The sequence below is a fragment of the Ammospiza nelsoni genome, chromosome 5, assembly GCF_027579445.1.
Source record: "Ammospiza nelsoni isolate bAmmNel1 chromosome 5, bAmmNel1.pri, whole genome shotgun sequence".
Classification (NCBI taxonomy): Eukaryota; Metazoa; Chordata; class Aves; order Passeriformes; family Passerellidae; genus Ammospiza; species Ammospiza nelsoni.
The window spans coordinates 52,976,859-53,003,712 of record NC_080637.1 but is presented as its reverse complement, the minus strand read 5'-3'; the positions used below and the strand labels follow the sequence as shown (position 1 = coordinate 53,003,712).

The window sequence follows — 26,854 nt, the reverse complement described above, 5'->3', positions numbered from 1 at the left end:
AAAACGCTGGGGTCTGCCCAGCTTAGCGGCAGCTATTGCAGCGTGCAGTAGTGTGTGAATCTGCATTCAATATCAAAACAGGGTATTAGCCAAACAATTTAGTTGTTACTAGTCAAGTATCTTGCACCTGGGCTGCAAGGTGGGACACCATGGGCTCCTAGTTCCGGGGGAAATGTGGTGGCTTAGGTGCTTGCAGGGGTTTGTGTGGCTGAGATGATGGGCTGCGCAAGCTGGGGCTTGGCAGGGCCTGAAGGCCTCATAACTGCCGTTATCCAGTTGACAAAAACATGTTTCCACCCAGTCTAGATTCATAGAATCACAGAATGGTTTGGGCTGGAGGGGACCTTTGAAGGCCATCTCTTCGTACCCCCTGCAATGAACAGAGAATCTTAAACTCAGTCAGAATCCTTTGAGCCCCGTCCAGTCTGAACCCTGAATGTTTCCAGGGATGGGACATCTGCCATCTCTCTGGGAAATCTATGTCAGTGTTTTACCTCCCTCATTATAAACAAATTTTAGTAGTACATCTCTATTAACATATTTCTGGTCTTTAGATGAGACATTTGCTTAGTTGCTATCCTTAATGATGCATGCCTTCCTTCAAAGAGGGTCTGTATGTTCTGGCTGTTTGCAGGATGCATAATCTGTCTCTGCAGTAGTATTACATATTTTGAATCTCTCTTCTTGCTTGCTTCAGACTGACTTCTTGCTCAGTCTGCTTTTGAAGTACCTGAATTAAGGTGTGCTGCACAGTTAAAATGAAATGCAAACTGGTGTTTGTTTCAACAGAGCTGTCCTTACATGTTGCTGCCACACACCTCAGTGAGTAGCTGTTAACTCATGAAAGGTATGAGGATGGTAAATCATGTGAATGTTATCGCACACTCAGCTGTCAGTTCATTCCCCAAAAGCGTGAGGAGTGGGTTAGTGTAAGGATTATTTCCCATCATTTATGGTTTTATTGTTTTCCTTCTCTACTGCTGCTGGCATTAATCTTTTATGTCCTATCAGTAAACCAGAGTTCACGAGCTCCTTATCTCTCTTTCCTACATTATATTGGTCTGTACTGACTCTTGAGTTATGTGCCTAAGGACATTTTAATCATACTTTAATGGCACATGAAAGCCATTCCTTCATCCTGCCTATTTCCCATGATTCTGAAGTCATCACAAGAATATTTTCCTCATTTTCTTCTGAGATCTTCAAGCACTGTCTGTAGCAGTCATATTTTACTTCACCCCCTGTCATGATGTGCCAACCCCAGAATGTATTGTTTGTTGTATGAACAATTCAGATTGTGAAGATCATGAGAAAGGAGTTCAGGGCAGTTGGTGTCGACGTCTGCATCTTGTTTCCCTATCGCAGAGTGTGCAGGGAAAAGCCATGCTGCTGGACTTGCCCTTTCTGAGTCAGATCTCCTCCGAAACATTTTTTAGCTTAAGAACTCCAGTGGTGGCATTTCCAGGTGGCAGCTTTAAAACCAATCCATAGCCAAACACAAAGGACAGATCCTTAGTTCCTCTTTTCAGCTGTCTCTGAAGAAGAAAAACTTGACTCAAAGTTCCAGTTGTTCACATTCTGATCAGGGCAAAGTCAAGGTTACTTGGGGATTCATAAATGTGAGCTGGTAGAATTTTTGCTCTTTATGGCGTTCAGTGGAGGTTAAAACCTGTTTTAAAAAATTACACACTCCCAGTGTGTGTAATTTTCAGCACTGGTTTTGAAGGCTTTCACACTGTTACATTGTCATTGCTTTCACCATGTTTGTTACACTCATTGCTTTAAATCACTTGAGTTGGAGGTTTTTTCCCTGTCTGTTGGCCGTAAAGTTTGTTCTGAATTCAAAGTTTCAAGTAGTGGTTGCCTAAGCAGAGTGGGGAGAGAGCCCATGGTTTAAGTCAGAACGGGTGGTGTGTTCACACAATTGATTTCAAAAACCAAATAGAAATGTGTCAAATTCCATAGCTCTAAGCTGATAGGACAAAGTATACCAGCTGAACAAAGATGAAACTGCCCTAGGAAAGAGCTTTAGACATTTCAAGTGAATATGTTTCACTGCTTTCCTGTGTCGTGGAAATTCCAAGGACAATTTCTATGTGGAAAAAGAAAAGATGCTCACCTTTTTTGTCAAAATTCTTCTGAATTAAATGCAATCTTTCAGTTCTCATACTGGCAGAATTGAGGAGGAGGGAGGTTGCTTCCACATCTGCTAGGGTTAGAAGCAACTTTCTTACACGACAAACCATTTTGAGTGTCCAATAAATCCATTGTTAGTTATTTAGAGACATGATTAACATGAAGAATTTGGACAAAAGAACTTTCTCATTATGCAAACCTTGTATCAGAAAAGATGACTCGTGCAACATATCTTTCATATGTTGCATCTGTGTAACATATCTATAATGGTGCAAGAGAAAATGATAGTTTCCTATTTAAAATGAACAGTTCAGCTTTGCTTGTGCATAGACTAGTTAGTAATTTTTGGTCTCTGAGTGCATTAAAACTTCATTTAAAAGACCACAGCAGTAAGAGAACTTGCATTGATTTACCTAATAAGGTATTTTCTTGCTGACGGGTTGGTGCTTTGCGCACCATGTTCAGAAGCCATCAGGTGCCTTTGGGGCAGCATCCTTGGCCCTGTACTGTGGCTTAGCCCTCGCTCTTCTTTGAGGAGAAGAGTCAGACCCTAGGGCCTGTTAACTTTTGAGGTGGAATGGAAGCACAGATCAACAGGGGACAGGGCTCATTGTTTGCATGTTGTCCTTTTGCTCCAGCAAAGACCCACCAGGAGAGGGGGTGTATGTGGAGGCCCTCCAGGCATCTCTCTGCACAGCCAAGTCTACTCCTGTTCCAGCTCTTAGCAAGAATTGCTTCCCTGGTTACATATTTCTGAGCAAATGAGCTCAAAGTGACAATTTTTCAACAGTGGATGCTCTCTGGGAAGTCTGGATACCTGGATACAAATGCCTGCTTTGATTTCCCATTGTATGTGTACATAAATATATATATATATATATATATGTATGTATGTATGTATATGTATGTATATATATATGAATGAAATCTGTTTAAATCTCTTAATGAAGCTCATAGATCACTCTTGGCCTTGTGTAGCAGTCCCTGTGGCTAGGGTCAGTGATAGTGCGTTGTCCTCTCATGGCTGGAGACCACAAATCTGCAAATTATTTAAAGTGCAAGGTTCTGCCGTTTCACTAGAACAAAAATAAAATAACTAATTACAAATTTATTGTATTTTATTGTATTTTCAGATGGGAAATTTAGTCTATTTTTGTTCCTTTTCCTTCTGATGTGCAGCTGAGGCAATGAAAACTTGCTTCTAGTGTTGTGCATTGCAATTAAATTTCATGGTGTGTTTTTATGCTGCAAAACAGTAGTTCTCATTGAATCCATGTCCTTCCCAAATAAAATGAACTTCATAATTCTCATGTAATTCCCTGTGCTTCATATAATTGCTAGTATTAAGAAATCTAAACCAGGGAGCATTTTGTTGTGTCTATCCATAGAGAATATGATTGGAATAGGTACAACTTCCATTATTTTAGGAGCTGTACCCACCTGCATGATGCCACAAAGACGCGTTTGTTTGGGGACTGTACCTGAGTGAAGGAAATGGAGTTTATTGTTACTGGTTTAACAGTTAATTTTGGTGTCTTTCCTATCTAAGATTTTGACTTTAATCAATTTTGAAGCGTTATATTCAGTTTCTATGTCCTTCATTGCATGTAGTGCTGCTTAAGTCAGCCAATCAGTTATGTAATGCTGACCCACTGAAGCCCTGCCTGGAAGTTTCCAAACACCGTTTGGTTTCTTTCAGTCTGCTTCAAAGTGAGAAGGCCAGATAAAATCAGCAGATGTGATGTAGCTGGCAAGGCAATTACAGATACCTGCTGTATTGTTGTATGTCCCTGATTTCAGTTGCTTCTGATATGGTCCAGCAGTATTTAACTTTTTCTAGGGCACTCAGTTCCCCCAGAATGATTTTAAAATACTTTTTTTTTTTTTTTTTTTTGTAATGGTGGGCTTTTTGTGTGTGGTGTGTTTGGTTTTTTTTGTTTGGATTTTTCTTTTTAGTTTCAGCAGAGTTGTCTCATCTGTTTCTAAGACCAAGGCTGTGGGAGCAGAACTGCCCTGTGGTTTGTTCCTCAGCCTGGTTTTGGTGCTTTAATATTTGGTGGAGCTGTGCTTGGAGGTGAAGCAGCTCCACAGAGCAGCCAAGGCACTGCTGAGGATTTGTCTCAGTCCCTGGAAGGGCACCAGTGGAAAGATGGGAGCCCACAGGGAATGGCATTTATTCAAAGCAGACGATGGATAAGATGCATCATGTCAAAGTCACGCTGGAAGCCACAGTGAACCACAAAGATAAAATAATGAACGTGTTTATTCATTAACTACTGTCTGTTCAGAGCTCTGGAGAAGGCTCTGACATAGAAATGGTCATATATTCCTGTACTACAGGGTTTTTGGTGTTTGTTGGTCTGTGTTGATCTGTGAGTTCCTAGGTGAAGCAGAGGAGAAGATTAATAATGCAAAGGTTCAAATCTTCAGATTTCGCATAAATGAAAACTGCACTTGACCTTTTACCACTTTAAGAATAAATGTGCAGCCATTTCTCTATAGGAAAAGTAATAGAGGGCATAATTTTAAAAAATGTGCTAGCTATTTTAGGAGTAAAACTCTGTATCTTCGTGTAAAATCCAGAATGTAGGGATGCTTATGCTGCACGGATTATAAGGAACTATTAGATGTCTGTAAAATATATTTAAGTCTTTTTTGGAAAAACCAGTAGCCATGTAATGAGCTCATGCACATGAACATGGTTAGTCTGTATTATAGCTGGGTAGGGAAGAGTATGTCTATCAGCTCTATAAAACCTGAATTTAAAATGGGTTCAGCCAGGCAATCTGTAGGGCAAGTGATCATAAATGTGTGCTAGCAGCATAGTCTAACCTCTCTTCTTGTAAATTTTTTTCATAGTCTGTAATGATTTTGCCATATATATGCATGTGTATACGTTAACCTTTACTGGTCAGAACTGATTTATTGTTGTGGGTGTCTGTATATCAAAGGACTGAATGGTAAAACACGTGCTATTAACAGGCAATTTCTATTTAGTAAGCCAAGAGGAATTTTGGAAGAATGTAAAGGTTACTTTTAGAAAGGACTGTCATCTGGCTGGTATCCAGGGTTTCCAGTCAGTGGAAGTTTTAGGTGAGTATTTGGCTTTAAATTCATGGCAAAGCCCCACTGAAGCACATGCTGAAGTTTCTCCTTTCCTGAGGGAGGATGGGTACCTTGGTCCCATGCAGGTCATGGCTATCAGTCCCTGAGTGCAGGTGTTTACAGGTGGGGGCATCTCACCTGCTGGGGACACCCCAGGTGATGTACCCAACCACACAGAAGCTGTGGGGCATGTCCTGCTGAGGGCTTGTAGGCAGTTCAGGAGATTGCCGTAATCCTGCATCATAAACTTTGTGGGTAGGTGGTTTTTATCCTGCTGTGATAATCTGTTTGCTTAGTGCATCCTTAGCAGGGTGGGAGGGAATATAGTCAATTCTTGGAGTGATGGGATACTGCCCTAAAGCCAGTAAATAGCAGCTTGTGTTTCTAAACCATCTTATCATTATTTACTTTCATTAAGCATGGGCTTTCATGGTGAGGGTGGAGTTGCTAATCTGATAGGATTTCCTTTCAACTGCTTGCACAGCTGACTAATTAGTTACACTTTTCTGTGGGCTCCACACACTCCAGCTTACGCAAAATTTATTCTCTGGGGGGCTAACATCCAGACCCCAAGTCAGTGAGAGTTCTGTCAGAACTGCCTGCATTTTCTTGGTGACGCATGGCAACATGCATCCGTAGTACAATTTTCTTCACATATATTCATAGGTTATGGGGTTTCCTTGCAGCCCCTATGTGTCATGTGTTTTCAGGTTTGATGGCTTACCGACTGCAGACTTAACTAGTTTTATTTATTTTATATTTGTTTTATTAAAACACATACCTGGTTCCTTCCCAGAAACCTTTAGGACTGATGGTTTAGTTGTTTGAATTGAAGGATGGTGATGATTTTAGCAGCTTTGTGATGATATGGTAGCATTGCCTGGGCCAGAGTCCAAGGTTTTGGCATTTGTGGAAGGTGACTTAAAAAGCAAAGAGAAAGCACCCAGCTCTGCAGGAAGTGGTGTCATTCTCCCATCAACCAGTCACTTCACCTTTGAATGGTCAGGTGTTTTCACTAGTTGGAATTGCAAACCATCCTTATTCCTACTGTATATATCAGGTTTCCATCACCTTTTGCATATGTAACTGGCTCCCAAGTGCAAGTGATTGCTCCATAGACCACAGGTGCTTTGTCATACTCACCTCAGTCCCATTTCCAGCTGCTTCCACCCGGGAAATGGGAAGGGTGAGGTTGGTACCTGCAATGGGAATGCCCCATGCTCAGTCTCAGCACTGTGTGTCTGTTCTGCTGTGTGTTATTTATAGAGTTTTGGATAAGCTGATGGTGTTCCGAAGTGAAAGGGCTTTTTGGCAAGCAACTCCTTCTCCTGTAAAAAGCATACTAATCTTTGCAAATATTGAAGCAAATGGAAGAGGAGTTTTTTAGTGTTTTCAAAGTATTCTTGCCAAGTGTATGGTGGAGTATTAGTGCCACTGCTCAGAAACAGAAGCATGTGGTTTTGGAACGATGTGCCTGACCCTTGAAGACATCTGATGGCAAAAGGATGGTGGCACACAGAGAAAGCAATGGAAAATATGCTCTTTTGGATCAGGCGTTTAGTGCTGCTTTACTGTAGCTGCAGTACCTGGAACATGAGCCTGTTTGGACTGTAGGTCTTGCAAAACCAGAAGATGACGTCCTTGTGTGGGATTACTCATGTGCAGTTTGATCCTCAGTCTTCTCCAAAAGCCCAAACCAGCATTGTTACAAGAAGCTCACTGCTCATACATGATAGAGCTTCTGGTGCCTTGTGTGTCAAACACTGGAGGAGACAGGGCTGGGTCAGGAGAGATGCTGTATCAGCACTGTGGGGCTCTCAGGCTGTGCCCATATCACAGTTCTGAAGGGGAAGGCTTCACTCCAGGCTGGGCATTTCAGGGGGCCAGGTAATGAATGAAGGAAATTACAGGCTCTGGGAAAGTGTATTATAGCTATGAATCACTGAATCCTCTCTCATTCTGCTGTTATCAGCTGACAGGCCTTTGTCCATAAAATAAAACCCATTAACGCATTCTTAGTCATTTTTGGTGACTCAGAGGCTTAGACCTTCTTTGAACTCTCAGTCTAAGAGGAACTTGTGCTTGTTTTTAGCCAAACCCATTTTTGCATGAGTTAGTACTCCTGCACATTCCCAGGGTCACATTTCTACCAGAGCACATCCCTTTCCTCCTGGAGTTTGTGTCTTAGGTCTTGCTGCAAGAGCACTCTCATGATTCGACTGGGTGCCATCAAATCTGCATTTCTTCAAACTTTCTCACTTTCTGGTACTGCCAACACATTCATTGTGATCTTTTCTTCCGTCAGGATTCCTATGACCTCTCAGCTTGTTCTTGGGTCGCCACACTGAAGGCTGAAGGTGTTATATTTATTTGCATGTAGCAAAGAAGGAAGATGGTACTGGCATTTTAAATTGTTTTCCCCCCTTTTTTTGGTATCTGAATGTCTCCTATCAAAAAGACAAAACCTTTTCCCCAGACATCATGAGTTCTAGGGCAGCATAGTTTAGATCAGGGTAATCTCAAGCTGATGGGTGCTCAACATGAAATTAATGCACTATGTCAGCTCTAACATCTCCCTGCCAAAAAAATCACAACTCTCACTGGAGCTTTTATGGTCACTGTGACAGTGGAACAGCGTGACTGAGCAGAGTGCTGGCTTGCAATTTTCCTGTACCAAAGTTGATAAAATGCCCCTTTGTGGCCAGCAGGGAGAGAGCAGTAGTGAAAATCACAGGTAGGTGAAGGCACAGGGTGCCTATCAGTGCCCTCACTGTGGCATCAGCTGCCCCTCACTGTGCTGTCGTCCCACGTGTTGTCTGTCCAGCCTCTGGATGCACATGGGAAAATAGCATCTTCAGCGGTACCACAAAGACTGCTTTAGGAAACCGGGACTTTGGGGATACGCATGGGGAGATGGATCTCCATTACTTCTCTCACGGACTGGCTTGCTCCATGTTTACTGCTTTTGTAGTTCTCTCTGTGGTGATTTTGAGAATTTTGAAGTTTAGCAATTCAGTTTGGCAAGACTTAAGGTTTTCTTTTCCCTATATCCTCATAAAAATAAATTTAGAGCTATAGTTGGTGATATGGGAGCTAAGTTTCTATGTTTAGGGGGATTTAATTTTCTGATTCTTCTTTGTATTGTAATATATAGCCTGAACAATGAAATCCATCCCACGTTCCACTTGGTTGTGCACCACTTAACTGCTTGGTGCTAGCAGAATATGTCCTAATTTATTTGAATTGTTGTTACTTCTATGCCATTTTAAGCAGCAGTGATTGCCACTCATTATCATTAGGCAAAAACTATTGCCTTTAGAGGGATCCTAATAGGGAGGACATCCCAGTTAAGTCGAATGTGCTCTGCTAAGGAGCTTTGTTACAGGAAAGGATGTCACCATCGCAATTTGTAATATAATTCTATTATCTTGTCTTCCTGTAGCATCTGCTCTGGTATCTGACAGAGAGGTGCTCTCTGCTTTGGTTGATTTAGTTAGGCTCGCAGTTCTGTAGTTTTTTAGCATTATTCATTTGCTCTTCTCCTGTTTTTTCCAGGAGAGATTGAGTGATTTCCTGTGGTTAAAGTGTGTTAACTAGAGGCCTTATGGTCTTTTCCTGGTTTTCTCTGACACACTTTATTTCACCTTGAATCAGTTACTAAACTCTCCTATGCTTCACTTTCTCTTCTTTCATTGCACTTTCTCTGTATATTAGATATGAATATTACCTTACCTGCATAATGCCAGCATCTTGAGGTGAAGTATAGAGCTTTGTAATGCCTTTTCATGTCGTTGGGGTGTTAAAGACACACAAAGGCAGTGTCCCTTTAGTCTCCTGATTCCTGTTCCTGCTCCACCCTTCCTCATTTGGGCTGCTCTGCCTACTGTAAGACTCCAGTTCTGGAAACTTGATCTCACCACCTAGCTTTCCCAAGTGCTTTGCATTTTCTCCATGCAAAGCCACTCCTTGTTATTTAACTGGATTGGAATGTGTGGAAAGAAGACACTTTGCTCTTCTTGCCTTGAATGGTTTCCAGGATGTCTGTTAGCTGAAAGCAGTGGCTGATATGATTCGCTTTCAAGTTTTCCCCGTGCTCTCATTTCTGTAAGGAGAATGTTTTCCATCAGCCTTGCCCATCAGGTGGACAGGCCGAGCCTGGGAATGATGGTGCAGGTTGTTTAAAACAATGGAGACCATAGGGTTTCTTTCCAGGTGTGAGCTTGGCCTGTAGTAGTTTGTGTCACTTTACATTCACCAGCTCCCGTGCACCTGGTGTGAGGGAGCTGAGCTCAGGGTGCTGCTGATCCCATATCATCCCTCCCAATGGCTGAGCACCTGGCTGGTGCCCTCCTGATGTCCTCCTGGTTGCCACGACTGCAGGGTGTGGGGCTGGGAGAGTGTTCTGCATGTTGGAATACCAGCCAAGAGGGGTTTGCACCTAGCCAAGTATTTTGCTGTTGTAAAGGCAGCTGGCAATACCTTTGACCCTTTTATTTTTTCCCATTCACCTTTATATAGATGTCAGGAATGCTCTCTGGTGCTGAAAAGTATTTTAGTACATGAGCTTGTTGAAGAAAAGGGGTTGTTTTTTGTTGGTCGTGGTGGGGTTTTTTGTGGGGTATTTTTGGGGTTTTTTTGTGGTTTTCTTGTGTGTTTTTTTTTTCGTTTTGTTCTGGTTTTGGGTTTTTTGTGTTTTTTTTTTTTTTTTTGTTTGTTTGTGGTGGGGTTTTTTGTGTTTTTTTCTTTTGTTTGGTTTTTTTTGTTGTTGTTGGTTTTTTTTATTATTGATTCAAGCTCTTGAACTTCTCATGATTATGAGAGAAGAGTGGTCTTAAAGACTTTCTGGTCCCGTGTTCCCATGTAATAAAATTTATAAATTGTGATGACTGAGGGGATTTTCTACTCCTGAAGGTAGTCCTCCTGGGTAAGGTTGGCATTTACTTGAGCAATGTAATATGCAACACCACGTATTGGGGACAGCTCAGGGTTAACTACCATTTTCAGACTCATTTTATATAGCAATTTGCCTTATATCTATCCTGCACACTTAAATTCTATAAACTCTTAGTAGGATCCAGCTATTCCTTGCAGTGGGAGTATTAACTCTTCTCCAGATATATACATTTGCTTAAGATGTAATAGATAAAGAGGGAGGTAAAAGATTATTTGAATTACTTTCTCTTGAAATTAGTAGCACTTAAAGAAAAATAACAAGAGAGCAGCAAAGCATTCATGTTTCTATTCAGACTCTAAATTGGTATAAAGAAGTCTGGCAATCTTTCCAAAGGAATGAATGGTGTAATGTGAAAAAAGTATTTTTGGTGTTTACAGCACTTACGTTTTTAGTGAAAGCAAACACATTTGTATTAGGTATCTGCTAGATTACTCAGCCATAAGTCAATTTGAATCACATTGTTCAGTGGGCGTTTTTATTAATTTAATGCCTTTGAAAAATTGTGTTGTTTAGAGCATGGAATTTGAATACTAAAGAGGAGAGGGAGGAGGCAAAGAATTTGAGATTTGGATGACATTAGATATTGCAGACCCATAAATATAGGCAGGGCACACTTCTTACTTGCCTTGTTCTATCCCTTTATGTGTGTGTGTATATATATATATATATATATATATATATATATATATATATATATATATTCAGCAATAGTTGAGGTTTGGGCACCATAGGTGCCATCACTTCAGGAATTGTTTGGGCAAGAGCTGGTATACGAGTGCAGGTATCTGTCTAAATTAAGAAGTAGAGCTTAGATTTTAAAAAATGTTTTTTTAAATGACTTCTCTGTATTTAGGTGAAGTGTGGTCTACAATCCCTGTATTTCTCCTGCTCTGAAAAGCTGTAAGAGGTCACACAATGGCTGCTGTGTCTTGTGTTGGGGTTGCTCTTGGCTCTCAGGTCCTTCAGGCTGTTTTGCTGGGGAGACACTGAGGAGCTCTGTTGGGACTGCTGCTGGGCACTGAGTTTGGGATATTTGTGTGATGCACTCAATGCTGCAAGGACAGTGTTGGTCAGCTCTGTGGCAAGCTCTGAAAGAAGTATGCAGGAAAGCATGTATTTTTGTGCCAAAATTTGCTTTGCAGCGCAGGGTGGTGCATCAGCTAAGCCCAAGAGGTGGGAATGTGCATGGGGAAGCTGGAAGAATTAACCGGTGCCCCAATCTCTGGATGAGTTTGCATGAAGGTTTATAATAACTGCTCCTTTTATATAAAAAGTCTGGGCACCTTCATTTTGTGCAGTACTTGGTTTGGGATTTTTAAGTCCTTAGGGATTGAGCTCTGGCTTGTGCTTTAGCTGGGCCCAGAAGGCAGGAAAATGTGAAATGTATTAATTGTGCATCAGATTTTCTCTATGATGTTGCTTTTTCTCTAGAGATTTGGTGAGGGGAGCATTAGGAGCTTATCACTGTCATTTTTTTGGCATCCTGCTGATTTTAAAATGTATGATTTCTCTTCAGTCTTTCACCTGTAGATTGCAGGGTACTCTTGAGGCCCAGGGCAAAGTGAATACAGCAGTGTTGGGTACGGCCCATTCTGGATGTGTCCATGCAATCAAGTCCTGGGCAGATCCATGCCCCAGGGAGGGTACAGAGACAAGGGGAAGCACCAAAAGAGGTGACAAAAACCCAAATACACGAAGTGCTTTGGCCGTCCTGCCTTGCTGCAGCACTTCTAGCAGCTGGGCTGTGGCTGGCGCACTGCTGGGCGGCACGGAGCGGACAGGGATGCGCGATGGAGGCTGGCCCGGGATTCATCGGGCAGCTGCTGACTGCTTCACTGCCATTCCAGCGAATCACGGGCAGGAAGAGAGCTAAAATCATGGGCAAAGAAGAGCACAGGCTTGAGTAACCATGCAGAAAGGAAGGACATTGAACAGTGCCAGTTGAGAGAAAAGGCAGGTGCCACTGTTCATATCTGAAGATACTGCACAGAAATCTTTAGTGTGGAATGACAGATAGTATTGGCAGTGACAGCCAGAAAAGGAACGGAGAAAAACTCCTGGTTTCCAGGCCTTTGGAAACTTGAGGTCCTCACCTTCAATACACAGTAAGGCTGAAAAAGCAAGCGAATAGTACCAATTGGCAGAGAATGAAAATAAGGAAGTTGAACTGTAGCCAAACCAGTGAAAGATGATGGTGGCTTTTTAGCATTTTCTACCTATAAAAAAAGATTTTTATAATCACAAAGTGTTTGTATTTTTCTCCTCCCCTTCAGTGCTGTCTTCTTCCTTGCTGTTGCCTTACATCAGAAAATTTGAGCTTTACATCAGACACTGATAAAAAGAGAGGGAGTTTTTATTCTAAAGAGCATTTTATTTGCTTTAATATTTTTTGGGGAAACAGTTGAAGCTAGAAGATTGGCTGAGTTGCATGCCCAAGCCATACAATTCATTTTCTCCATGCTTGTGAAAACCAGATTTGATCTGGCAAAATTATGAGTTACAAACAAATCTTCCATCACCCCACTGGTCACTCGCTCTGGTCAATTATAGTTTTGATATAAGAATCAGATGTTTGCCTATTGTGTGTCTCTGCTAATCTCCAGCCCAAGTGTAACCCTTTGGCATGACGCATCCTATATTTGTTAATTTTGCATTTCATTGGTGCTTTTCTCTCCAAAGGCCTAAGAATATGCTTCCCTCACTAAAGACAAGAGTAATTAATCATTAGGGCTGTTTGTAAGGAAAAGGCCTAGTTGTGGGAACAGAGTCATAGGCAAAGTAGAGAATTAAATTTTTATATCCCACTGCATCAATCACTTGGAGAAATATCTTCTGTATATAATTATAGTTTTAAACCATTTGAATTTTATTTGTATAGTTATCTTAAAACAGTATTTTTTTCTCTGCACTTAAGGTGTGTTTTTCTAGAAAAATTATCCAATTCATTTTTTAAAGATGCCGTAAAGCTGATTGTGCTCTATTTCTTGTTTTTAGAAATCTCTTAGACTATTAGATCATTTTTACATCTGTTTTCTGCAGGGAAGACTCTTCCAATTTGTTCTTAATTTCTATCCATTAAAATGATAAAGAAGAATCTAAAAAAAATGAGAGAGAATACTTACTAAAATATGCAGGCGAGCCTGCATTTTAAATGCAGGTGTTGTACTTCCCAAGCTCTGTACATCCATGGAATATAAATGTTGATCAGTGCACCAAGTGTTTATGAGAGTCAGCCACTGAGTGATGGCAGGAAAATAGGAAGAGCTTGTTTGATAAGCTGCTGTTGCTTTTATTTCCTTACCTCTTGGCTTTGAATTGTTCCCTCCCCAGTGCTGTGTCAGGTGCCCTGCTCTTTTCTCTCCAGGGCACTTTCTTACGAGCTGTGTTAATCTCTCATGACCTTCTACACATTCATGGCGTTGTTACAAGCCTGGACCAGGGCCAGGGGCTGGGAATTACGTGTTCCTGCTCATCCATCTCCACTGTGTGCAGAGGGTGATCCTAGTTTAGGCTGCTGTCTCAAGGCGGTGGTGGACAAGACCTTTGGTCTTGGTTTTCCCAGGGTATACCCCTGCTTTTTTCTTTGGAATGGGCTCCTTGAACCTGTGTCACCTCTCTCCTCCCAGGATGGATGTTTTTAGGTCCATGCTGCAAATATAACTTGCTGACTCAATTGGTTGCAGGGAGGAGATAGATGTGAGGAGGGGAATCCAAAGTGGTTTGGTGAAGCTAACAAGATCTCTGAGAAGCATTTCCTTTCAGGTGCATTTCCTGAACCTGCAGTGGTCCAACCACTGCAGTTGACAGTTCTATCAATCTACTGACAGAATTATTGGTCATTACAGTTGGGTGTCATATATTTACTGAGCTCGGAAACAAAGCAAATTCTTCCCTTGAAGAAAAACATTAAATATGTACCTCTTCCTTAATGGGTTTTGCAAAGTCTGCTTGGCCCATAAGGGCAGAACCTACACTGTATTTAAAGAAAGGAGTAGTAAAAGCTAATGGAAAAAATACATTTCCTACTCTAGCTTGTTTTCAAAGGTAATATTTGGAGATGAGATGATATTTAATCATCATAAAGAGGTACAATTCCACTGCCTCCAGTGGCTCTCCACCTGTATATGTCCCAGAGGGATTAGGAAGGTGATGCTGTGAAAAGCATAGCCAGAGCTGACTGTACACAGAGCCTGGGAAGGGAGGAGAGCCTGCTCTCCAAGCTGGACCTATGCAGCTGTTGCCCAAGGCTGGTAATGCAGTGTTTGCTCTTGTAAATACATTCTGATTTTTAGCATGACAATGATTTTGGTGAATAAATAGATGCCCTCCATCTATTCCTGAGGGTTTACATGTCGTGGCAGAAAGTGACTTTTGTGCCTGAATGAATGTGTATGTAAATCATTTTATGTCAGTAGCTTTATTTTTGCCCTGCACCATAAAAATTCACTGCTCTAAGGGCTTCTGCATAATGGGCTTTTGGAGCCCAAGCAGTTCAATTGCTGGAAGCTGTATTTACAAAAGAAATTCAATCAGCCATCAATGACACTTACAGCATCTTGATGCTGTCCCTTACTTTGGCAATTGACAGTGAAATCCCTTTGCAGGAAAAAGCTGTAAATGTGTTGTCTGTCTCCTGTATAATTTGAAAGCAAATCTTTAGGAATTCTGAGATACCATTAGGTACCATTTTCTAATAATTTTGTGTAGGTTTAGAGTAGTTTCTTGGAGGCTTCTTTGAAACTTTCTTGAACTCCGCCTTGAGCAATCCTCCTAGGTTTTTCTGTAAGAATTATCCCGAGGTGACATCGTAATCAGCTTGAAGATATTCAGAAGGGCTAACAAGGGCCACTTCTGCATGAATCATCGGTGACATTGTGTTACAGATGTTGGTTGTCTTCCAGCTCTGCACATGCAGGCTGTGTCTTGGAATGTCCCCAAAACAATGTGGTGGTGGCAGCCAAGTTACCATACTAGCTGAAATTATATTGGGCTTCTCCTTTCTTTTTATCCAATGTAGGTGTTCTCTGCCTGCCGGACAGCTTGAACCTTCACAAGGACCAGCAAAGGTCAAACAAGCCTGGGGAGGTGCAGATGTTCAGCCAGTCAGAGCTGAGGACCATCGAACAGTCTCTGCTTGCCACACGCGTGGGGAGCATCGCTGAGCTCAGTAAGTACCAGGCTGTTGAAAGTGTTTGGATTTCTTTCCTTGAAGTAAAGCAAAGCTAAGTGCATTGCCCAGTTCTGCTGTGGAGAGATGAGGGGGCTGCATGATGTTGGGCAGATCTAGATGTGTTCATTCTCCATTGTTAGTTCATGAAGCTGAAACTATCGGAGGAAAGAAGTGTTGTGCAGACTCGTAGCAATGCCTATGGCTTGTTTGCAAACATTGCTCTCAGTTTTAAAGGTGAAAGATGCTTTATTCCATCCTCCCTGTGTTGTATTTGAGAGTACCTCTCAGCCTTGCAAGTGTCTCTTGTATTGATATCCTGTCTCATTTCAGTGGAATGTCTGTTTTATGATGGGCAGGCAGAAAGCTGAAGGCTGCAAAAAGTAAAGGAAATGTTGTCACATCTTTAAGGCAGATCTACTTCATTCTTTGTTAGAGAAGATCCCTTTACCTGCCTTTCCTTCTTCAGCCCTACAACTCTAACCTGCAGCAGAGGAATTCACTCCTGAAAGAATAATTGTTTGCTATTAATCAAATAACATTTTGAGAAATGCGGCAATCTGTGATACTTGTCAAAATTTGAAAACTTGTCTTTTGGCACTAATAAATGGTAGGAAGCAAAGGTCATATGCATCCTTATGTGACATGGAGGTAAAATTACCAGAAGTGCTTTATTTAAACTTCTTTTTTCTTAAGAGAGAAGCATTCCAATCACATGTTTGTGGTCTCTAGTTAGATACAGGAAACTATGTGTGGGAAAACAATCATTCAGACAAAAAAAAGTGGGTTTTGTTTCCTGATGTTTGTGAGAAATACTATCAACTATTCTTTTCCTGAGGTCTGTTACGAAATTTTGGGGAGAAATTGAAAATACTCAAATCCATGAAGATATAGCCTATCCAACCTACTGCTGTTCTTATTGATGAATTGTGTGTGCATTTTTTGAAACTTCCTGTATCAATGGGAGTCTCCTCTGTAGCTCCATCCTATCATCATGGTTCAGTTCCTCCTCTTCATGGGCCATGATGTGGGTGCACCAAGGATGTTTGTCTACAAGACACAGGGTGAATTTCTGTTTTCAGCTTGCTACTTTTAATTTGCTCTGGTGCAGCATCAACAAACCAAGAGCCTTAGTGTGAAGTGTTGCTCCGTCTCTGGAATCAGGTGTTTGGTGTTATTCAAATGAAGTAATTTATGCTCATTTATTTCACGTGCACGAAACCCACAACAGTACTGTCTGTGTGCCAACTAAATTATGCATAATACAGCTCTCTTTCTTACAGTTCATATGGTTGGGTTTAATATATGAGTAATTTGTGGGTATTTCATGATGGGTGAGGTTTTTATTCTGGATTTTTTTGGACCTTTGTACTCAACCCAAAAAGCCAGACTTCTTAGATAGAGCACCTCATCCCATATTACAGTTTGAACTCTATCACCTCTAAGTGTCCTACCTTAGATTCAAATGCTTGGTTGGTACATCTGTTGACTGGAAACAGAGGCAAAACACCCTTCAGGGTGGCCAGGTGGAAGAACAGAGCGCTCCAGTGGGAGTTGGATGCCGCTGTCAGAGAGGTTGGCACATCCAGCAGGCTGGTAGCCCTCCAAAAAGCCCTGTGGCCCGCTCGAGGGATCCTCCCTGGCTGCTGCAAGCAGATGCATGTCAGGGAAGCAGCAGTGGGAGGAGCAGTAGCTGGCAAAGCTTGCAAGGCTTGATATGCTCAGTTGGGTAGAAATCTCTGCTGTGGAGCAGTGCCGGTGCAGAGTTCAAAACTGAGCTGTGAAATGTGGAAGGAGTTGCAGCATGTTGGTGGGCAAAATGCTCGTGAGTTTGGAGGAAAAATCATGAAGTGGGAGGAGAATGGAGCAGTGGGGGGATACAAGTAGGTTTGCTCTTTGTTCAGTGCTTGTGTGTCTGTCTCTGGCATCAGCAGTGAGCCAGAGGTCACAGCAAAACCTCTGCCATGGAGGTGGGTGGAGAACCACAGCATGGGGCAAAAGTGCAGAGCAGTGGAGAGGAGATGGCAAGAGTACCTGGGGATCATAAAAGCATGAAGGCAGAAGGCAAAGGAGGATTTATTATTGCCCTGGTGGTGTGAGGGGGATGGACATTGTGGATATGGCAAGAGTGCCATGGAGAAAGTGAGATATGAGGGAAGGATTGAATAGGGAAAAGTGCCTGCTTTTGAGGGAGTGAATACAGGTGATGAGGGAGACTCTCTGGATAGGAGGGAATTAAGAGAATAGCACTTGAGAAGAAGATCATGAGGAGGGAGGAGGAGATGGCAACCAGAAGTGGATGACAAGGACAGAAACTCGGCTTGTGGACCAGCAGAGGAAGTAGTCCCCAGGCACGTGTCTGCATTTTCCCACCAGCTTGCAATATCCCAGGAGCCAGGATTTCATTTCTGTTCACTTCAAAAGAGCACAAAAACAAGGGCAAGACTAATCTTGTAATAAAGCAATTTAATTTTATCTCAGGAAAAAAATATTTAAAAAAGCAATTCTAATTGAATGAGATTTCCTATAGTTTATTGACATGAATAATTAAAGAATTGTAAGTACACAGAATAACTGGAATTAACAAGTGTCTGTGTGCAGAGGAAGGGCTTCCCTTGCTCTCAGTTATACCCAGCATCCTTGCATGGAGCAACGTGACCAGCTGCTGAGCTGCTGGAGGCTTTGAGACCAGGGAATCAAATCTGTCCCATGGAAGACAACAGCTTGCAAATGAGACCTGTGTTCTGCCCAGCACCTGTATTTCTGCTCACATCTTCTAATTTCTTTACAGTCTGTCCTAGGTGAAGAAGAGATTCACAGGGTTAAAAAGCCTTGTATCATATGCTACCTTTACCTTGCCCTACCCACGATGGTCCTTGTGTGTCTGCACCCTTTGTTTTTTCATGTATTGTCAGTGTATTAGAAAAGACCATTCAGGTAAGCTGGGTCTCCCTGGGTGTGACAGAAGGTAGGAGAAAACTGGGGAAAGGTGGGATGGCAGATACAACCAGATGGGGAGGGCAGCACCATCTGGTGATGCTGCCATTGAAGAGTCGTTCTAGTCAACCAGGTGCATCTGGACTCATGGAAGCTGCCCTGGTCCTGCCAAATCCTGCTCACCTGGTGCTTCTGCTCTCATCTCCAGGCTCAGCAGGCAGCAGGCATTGGTCATCACTGGGACATGGCCTGGCTGGCAGTGGCAGTGCCACTGGCCATGGGGCTCTCTCCAGGAAATAGGAACAAGAGGTGATGTTGCTGACTTAGGGGGAAAAAAAAGGGAGGTTTTGTCTCCAGGACTTAGGAGGAGAATGTAAATAGACACCTAATTCTGCACCACAATTACAGCAGTAATGCATGATTCCAAGGCAAAGGCTTAAAAAAATTAATGTGAAACCTTATTCATTAAAATATAATGAACATGGCAGAAAGTTAAGGAACAACTATAAATCTGGTCTATATTATATTGGCATTTAGTATTCAGCAATTGTAATTGCCTACTACGGTGTGTTTTAAAATAACGTAATTTCATTTGAAATGCTTATTATATAGACAACATTGGGAAGAACTGAAGCACAGCAAAAAATAATAGGATTTTAAACAGTAGCCTGACAGTATTTCACTGTTGAATCTTAGAGAAAACATTTCACAGGACTTTTGTTTTTCTTTTTATTCCCCCCCTTTTTTTTTTCCTTGAAGATTCCTGTATTTCTAGACCTGACCTAGCAGAGAAAAGGAGTAGATCTGTTTGGGTTTTTTTCAGAAAGTTTTTGGGATTTTCCTAGATTTCTAGTACATCTCTTTCATTTCTTCCCTTTCAGATGTAAAAAAAAATAAGTAGACTGAGTAGTAAAAAGACAGGAACATTAGGGAGAGCTTTTGCTGTGGAGAAATCTCATGATACTGCATTTTGACCTTTGAATATTTTTCCTAACTTCTTTATATGCATGTTTGCAATCCACAAAAATTTATGTTATATTTGACTGCATAATGCTCCAAGACATCTATTCATCATCCAATCTAAAAATACTGCTGCTGGCTTGGAGACCAAATGCAGAAGAAATGAGGCTCATAACTGAAGGTCATTGCTGTTTTTAGGGTGAAGGAGGACCCTCTTGCTCTTGAGTGTTCACGCAGCTGGTGAGAATGCAGAGCAGAGCCTGAAAGTGCATTGGGCACCAATCCTGGCCCCAAGAAATACTTGTCCTTCACTACCTTGGGGTAAAGACTGTCAAGGTGTTAGTGTCTGATGTGGGACAACCACCCTGTGCTGACGTGTGTTTGTAGGGCTGCAGATGGCTGTGTGTCTCAAGCAGCACGGGGAGATAAACCGTGGCTTAGGGTGTCATCCAAAACATCTCTTAGTGTATGTCTTCAGGTTAGAGCCAAAAACTGTCAGGGGCTTGTTTTGGGTGCAAAGATGGCCAGTCTCCTATGGCTTTCCTGGGTGAGAAGTTTGCCACACAGACTTGTGCAAACCTCAGTGACTGGTGCTGGTATCACTCTAAGTGTTAACCACAATGAATAATCATTTTCATTTTAAACTGTGATAATCTGAAGATATGATTTAACACTGCTAGTATCAGAGGTTTTTTGCTTTTGAATGGTGTTTAACTTCGAGCAGTCCCTACATGTGATGTTCAGGAATTTCCTTCCTGTCACCACTCAGGTCTCAGCAAGGTTTTCCTTTTTGTCATTGGAAAAATGCCACCCTCTATCCCCTTTTTTCATTACCCAGCATCATCTTTTTGCATCCACAGTGCTGAATGTATATATTTCCAAAATATAAGCCTCACAGGGGATCTTGACACCCTTTTAGGGATGAAAGGAAGGGTTACTGCTCAAGTGTAAGTAAGAATGTGATTGCACATACTGATACTGTTTTTCATTTCTCCTCGCAGCCTCAGCTGAGGAGATGATGAAAGTCTGCATCCCCTCCCTTGCCTTTTCATCTAGTCTCAATCCTCTGCAGCCAACAGGAGGGAGCACTGCAGGAGTCATACAAATGGATTCATGTGCTCCAAAGAAGAGGTTAAACCTAGGCTTAGAAGCAAATGCCAGGGTAAAGGTGCTTGCTGGAAGGGTGGCATCTGAAGGGGTGTTGTCACAGGAATGTCTGCTAATTTACTGCCAGAACAAAAGCCCTATTTGTCAGATGTACTTCTCAGACTAAGCAGCATTTGTAGAGTAAGACCAAGCTTATTCCCTGTGAATGATTTGGTTCATGGAGCACAGTGCTGAGCTAAGCAGAGGTACTAGCCCAAACCTGCCATTCAGATGGAAGTGCTCCCTTCAGTACTGTGTTTGGCCATAGACTGACAGCCTGTGTATCACTTCTCCAGATACAGTGATGCTTTTCCCGGTTTTCAAGGGCCCTCCGCTGGGTTATTGCCCAAGGTCTCTAGGTCCTCACTCACCCTTTTTCTGGGTGTCTAATTAGCAACTCCTCCTTGCTGATATCCACACATCATCCAGTCTGTGTGTAAAAGTTAGAAGTTGTTGAGATGTTCCTCAACAGAGAAAGTCCCCCCTCAGCAGAGAAAAGAAAGCAGATGAATGCAGTGCTTCAGTGGTTAAATGGCAGGTATTTTCTTGGCTCTGTAAGGGCTGCCTGGTTGCATGCTTCCCTAGCTGCTACCCCCTTCTCCTTGCTGCCCTCTCTGAGTGAGGGACTACAGCCTGCATTCACTGTCTGCATCTGTGTACAGGAGGGGTTGTGGGTTGCTTAATAGTCCCAAACAACATCTTGCTTTTCTTCTCTTCCCCCTGATACCCACTGTCATCAGCCATAAAACAATACATTTATTTATTAGGTGAGATGAAATGTGAGAGAGAATAATTTGAAAATACCACGTTACACCCTACTTTGACTTCCCTGTTGACCAAGGGAGTGGATTTCTGTCTTGGGTAGCAAGGGCAGATTGTCTTGTTGCTTGTCTGGATCCTGAGCTCCTCTGGGATGAGCTCTGGATCCTGAGCTCCATGGGTGAGACTCAGCCACTATTGCCTTTCCTGGGGACAAGCCCAGGGTGGTTTTGTTCCTCCAGGGCTTCCACCTCTTGTGTTTAAGCCCTCTCAGGTTTGCTGCTTAGTGGCAAAAGGCATCGCTGTGGTGGCTGGGGAAGGCTGGAGCTCCAACCTCCACCTGCCTTCCCCAGTACACCAGTGTGAACACCAATGTACACCAATGTGAACTCCTGCAGAACTCCCCATTATACACCACATTTGAGGTACAGACTCCTGTTCCCTCTGAACCCCTGCATCACAGCACACTTGGGATTCAAATGGCATTTTCCTTTCTCTGCTGTCCTCCTCGTCCCTGCTGTGCAGAGCACAGGCAGTTCGTCAGGTCAGGGTGAGCACTCCTAGCTGGCCTGCTCAGCCATTGGGGCTCTCAAATTTTGTCTAAGGACATGGGCCAAAGAAAATCCAGGAATGATGGTCCATAAAGCAGTGGTGTTCTGCAGAGTGCAGGCTCTGCATTAGGTTGGCACATAAATAGCTCATCTGAGTCAAAGCTTGTTTTATTTGAAGTTGATGTGGCTTAAAGGGAATCAGACACAAACATCAAGCTTGCCATGTCAGATTGGAGAGTCCAAACGTGTAAATGTTGTTATAATAGGTATGTGAACTTGAGAGGGTTTAATTATTATTGTGGCTTTTTAATGGGATGTATCCAATCCTAATTTATCAGTCTTCAAAGGCTTTGCAAATGCTAAATTGCATGCAAACACTTACTCTGTAATATAAACAGAAGGTTCTTGTGGTGGTGGGGTAAGTGAAGATAAAAAGATTAAATGATCTGTGGGAGGCCACAGAGAAGTAACTGCCAGAAAATGGGCTGCTTGCATCCTGGTCTTGTCTTCTCAATTCTGAGTCTGAGGCCACAGTTCCTTCTTTTGGTCTTGTGTGGAAGAGATGAATGGCTTTTAAGAGAAGAAAAGGTTGCCTGTGGTAGTAGATAGGGGCACAGCGTGGGACAGCAGAGATGACAGAGTTGGGGAAGTTTCTGCAAGGTGAGCTCAACGATGAATTTGTTGCACATTGGATGTCCCACTGACTGTGGGTTATGGCACCCCAAGCACACCCACAGCCTGAGGCAGCTGGAATAAAATCTGGAATGTACAGTGTGCCAAGAACAACTTTTTATGTTTGAAGATACTTTGTGCTAGGAGCATGCACACTGTGAAATACATTCTGCACACTTTGTAGCGTGCAGCCACCCTATCTCTGTGCACACGCCTTTCCTGGTATAGATGAGTAGTGTTCAGTTAACAATAGAAAACCTCACAAAAAATCATTTGAGGACAGGTTTTGCTTGAGTAGTTTTGGCTCAGCTGACTTTTGAAACCTGGAGATTGATGTACCACTGGAGAGAGAGGATCGTGGAGGAACAGTGCAGCTGGAATTGAGAGTGGAGGGATGGCTTGGGTGGCTGAGGGTGACCTGGCACAGCTCAGCTGCTCATATTCACCTGCAGTGGTGTGCTGACAGGTGTGTGCCCCAGTGTACCCCTTCGGTGCAGAAACCAGAGGGCAGAGACTTAGCTACACTCTGGGAAGGATGCAGAATGGCTGTGGCTACCAGCTAGCAGTCTGATTAAATAGACCATGGTTTATTGTCAGAATTATAAATTCATGTTTCCAATACAGTCTGCCCAGAGCTGGTTGTGAGCAAAACCATAGATCCAAGACTTTTGTATTGAAGTGTGAAATGAATCTAGGTCAAGAAAATTAGTTTTGCACCTGGCTCACATGTTTGTAAGGGGGGAATCTACTGACCATGACATGAAGTTGGCATCTAGAATGCAGCTTCCTGAGGCATACTCCTTCTTTTCATGGTCTGGACAGGACACAGGAGGTTGTTAAGGGCCCTGAAAGGCAGACACAACTCTTGCCTGTGGCTATGGCCTGCTCTTTGCAGGAGGAAATATTCACCCAGGAAGCACAGCGAGGCAGTAACGCTGCTGCGGTGAACATGCCCCACTGCAAGGCATGATTCCCAAATGCAGACTACACACGCAGGAGTCAAGGACAGCTGGAAGGATGACCAGACCAGCGTTATCAAACTGATGGGTACTGCCTGCACAATGCTGTCTTGCTAAAAACATGGTCTCCTGCTGCTTCTCCCAGTGCCACAGCAGAGCACCAGGTGGGAAGACAGCTGCAGTGGGAACAGATGCTTCTCTCTCTTCCCTGGGTTTTGAAGGAAAGACACAGGTCAAAGAACTGTGTGGCTCATTTCAGTGTACAAAGACATCATTGCTAAGTTGTTCTGGTAGTTTTAGGACATGCTTTCGGAACAAGAAAAACATGAGGTAGGTGTCATAAGGAGGGGCTGCGTAAGGATCTGTCCGTGTCATTCATGTCAGGGCTGTGGCTCTGCAGGCATTCTGTCAGCTGAATGGCAGTTGTTGAGTCTGAAAAAAGTTAGGCTGCTCCTAAGCAGGTGGGATAGCATAGCATCATCAGGTTCATCATGATAGATTGGAAAATCCCACAGGAAGCTTCTCAGACATGGGCATTGGGCATCTGTCATTTTCTTTGTCTTCCTTCTTTTTTGCCTTCCTCTGCCCCGCCTCTCCAGTACAAAATTGGAAACAGATGTGTTATTCTTTGAACACCAGGCCTTAACATAGTAAAAGCAGTGATAATAGCTTTTACTGAAGCCAAACAAAGTTTAAAAAAAAAAAAACTTCACTGGTCACTGCATCACTGCAGAGAGGACTTAGACTGAAGCTGTCCACTTGCATGCTGTATGTTGTTGTTTTATGTTGTATTGCACCCCCATGCAGATGGGAGCAGCTTTAGCTTTACTTTGCCTGTCACATCATATCTGTGGTTTGAACTCAGTGAAGCTGTTCCCTAAATATTCAGTGTTGCCTTAAACCAGGCCCATGTCACAACATGCACATTACATAATATTTTCAATCTTTAAATCAAATGTATGTGGACCTTGCATTCACCGACCGTGCTGAACTGAGAGCAGCAGCAGTGGGCGAGCCCCGCTTCGGTTACAGGCAGGGGGAAATGCTGGCAGCTGCAGTGGCAGTTCTGCACACACTGTGGTACAGAGGTGTTTTCCTGGGTTTTTGGTAGCTGGTGTGCGAGGCACAGCCTTTCTCCTCTGGGCTGATGAGATCCAGTGTGGATCCACACTCCTGGAGCCCTTCCCCATCTGGAATCAGGGCTGTGAGGCAATGTCAGCCTGGGGCTTGCTGCTGCCTTTGCTGCCCTTTGGGAGCCTGTCCTGTAGTTGTGGCTTCTGAGCTTTGGCAACAAAAATGTCCTGAAATGTCCCCCTGCTTCGCTGTTCTTTTTCTTTTTTCTTATGTTTACACTGCACAATGTGATGTTTTCATCTCCCTGGCTGTGCCTGCAAAGCAGTTTGTGCGTTGGCTCACTTGGCTTATGATGCATAAATTACAGAAGTTTTCATTGAGTTTAATTTTAAAACAAAATAAACTTGGCAAGCTCTCTTGTCAGGCAGATCATCTCCCCACTCTGTTCTTCAGGTGGTGGTAGAGGGTGAGAATTTGCTCAGTGGAGAGCAAGGCAGGGATCCCTGCCAAGTCCCTTTGGTCCTGATGCCACAGCCATCAGGAGCCTCATTCATGGAGTCACTGAGTCAATGCGACTGCTGGGAATTTTATTTTAGATGTATTCTTTCTGGAAATGGTGCACTGAGGAATTTATTGGCCTTTCAGATGTGTTCAGCTGATACAGCTGAGGCATATTTTCAGGGCCAAAAAAATAGCAGAAAAGCCAGCAGTGTTGTGAGCAGGTAACCTGCCCTTGCAGAGCCTTTCTGTGCTGAGCACAGCCCTGAACAGCAGAGGTGGCTGACACTGATGAAGGGATAGCAGAGACTTGTGAAGAGAACTTGTCTTTCTGTGCTTGGCCATAAATTCGAGGTTGCCCTCATTGTTCAGATGTAGCACAGCTTTTACAGCTGGCAAGGAGATCATGTGTAGTTTGGGTTTCCCAGATGAGGCTGGAGTTGGCTGATTGCTGGAGAGCAGACCAGTGAGTCCCATCATGAAGCTGATTTCACATCTGTGGGCTTTGGGGTGCCTTGGAATCAAAGAGAGTTTCAACTCTTGGTACATTCTTAGGAAGGAAATGGAGAAGCAAAAGCATATTAACAAGGAACAAGAGAAGGAGCAAAACCTGGTAGGGGTTCAAGACAACACACACACGCACACCTAGAACCAGATGTTGCACTGTGCTACATTTTACAGAGTTTGCCTAAGTGCTGGTGTGCAGTGTGTGCGTGTGCCTGTCAGCTTCCCTGTGCCTTCCTGGCCCTGATCCTGGAGAATAGATGTGCTAAGGCACGGTCTCTGCCCTGGAGAATTGTTGCTGTAACTGGATGCGGCTGAAGGAGGCAAAGGGCACTAGGGCATGTATCGGATTGTTCGAGGCTCTGCTGTGGAATGGAACAGAGCAGTGATTCCTGTCCTTCCTCTACAGCTCTGCCCAGCGGGTACCAGGATAATGGGGCTTTGTATGCTTGCTTACTGTTCTCTGTGAAGCTCAGTGTTTTACAGGTATTGATTATTTAGGCTTTGAGTTGACCTAAAGAAGTCAGTCAACTTATTGGTAAAGAAATCTTACAATAATTGTTAATGTGGAAATTATTTCAAATGTGACCAGAGAACGCATAGCAACAGCAAAAGAAAGATCTAAGCCATCCGTTCTTGGTATAATGTAATTAAGTGAGACTTAAATATAAAAAGCATTAATTCAGCTTTAATGGTATGAATTGGTTTGGATTTTTTAGGAGGTGCTAGAGGAAATACAGAATAAAAGGATGAACTCCTTTTATGATATGTCATATTGATATGGATTGGAGCTTCACCTTTCAGCAAGACATGAGTTCCTCCAGCCTTGCATCAGCAAGGCTGCCTGTCCTGCTCACATCATTCTTGCTGCTTTCCCTTCTTATTCACTGTGCAGCTTCCTCTGGTCCTGGGCATGTCACTGAGGTCACATCACTCCAGCGCTCAGGGAGGAGTGGGATGAAGTAATGCTGCTGCCAGAATCTGGGCCGAAATTTCATCCTAATTTTTATTCATCATTCATGACAGAAGTCAGAGGCATTCTCTAGAGCCTGCTGTCTCAATCCACTGAAATGGAACTGGCTATGTGCTAAACTTTACCCACATTCTTCAGTGCTGTAATGGCTTGGGTTTGAAAGGCTGAATTTAGTGTGCGTCTCCCTTTTTCTCTGCCTTTGCTATTATTGTTAAAGCTGCATGTTGCAGCCAGCATTTCTATGCAATTTTTTTGCCTTCTGGAGAAAAAGGGGGAAATTTAATATCAACAAGGCTGCTAGCAGTTGAATTGGCCTGTGCTAGACTTGGCAGTGCACATTTGCTGTGACTAGAGTGAGCTGAGGGAAGGAGATCCCATAGTTTCCTGCTGCTTCTGGTTGTCTGCAGAGAGCCTTGTGCAGGTCTGGGGCGTCATCTCAGAGGCACATCTGTTTCTTCT

General features: G+C 43.1%; 1 protein-coding gene across 2 annotated transcripts in view; it reads left to right on the top strand.

Moving 5' to 3' along the window:
- Positions 1 to 26,854, top strand: part of ABTB3 (ankyrin repeat and BTB domain containing 3) — a 162,553-nt gene that overhangs the window by 77,626 nt on the left and 58,073 nt on the right. For both annotated transcript variants that reach the window (XM_059472098.1, XM_059472097.1), the window contains exon 2: positions 15,213 to 15,362. In XM_059472098.1, the coding sequence (XP_059328081.1) occupies positions 15,213 to 15,362 (150 nt within the window). The remainder of the gene's footprint in view (positions 1 to 15,212; positions 15,363 to 26,854) is intronic.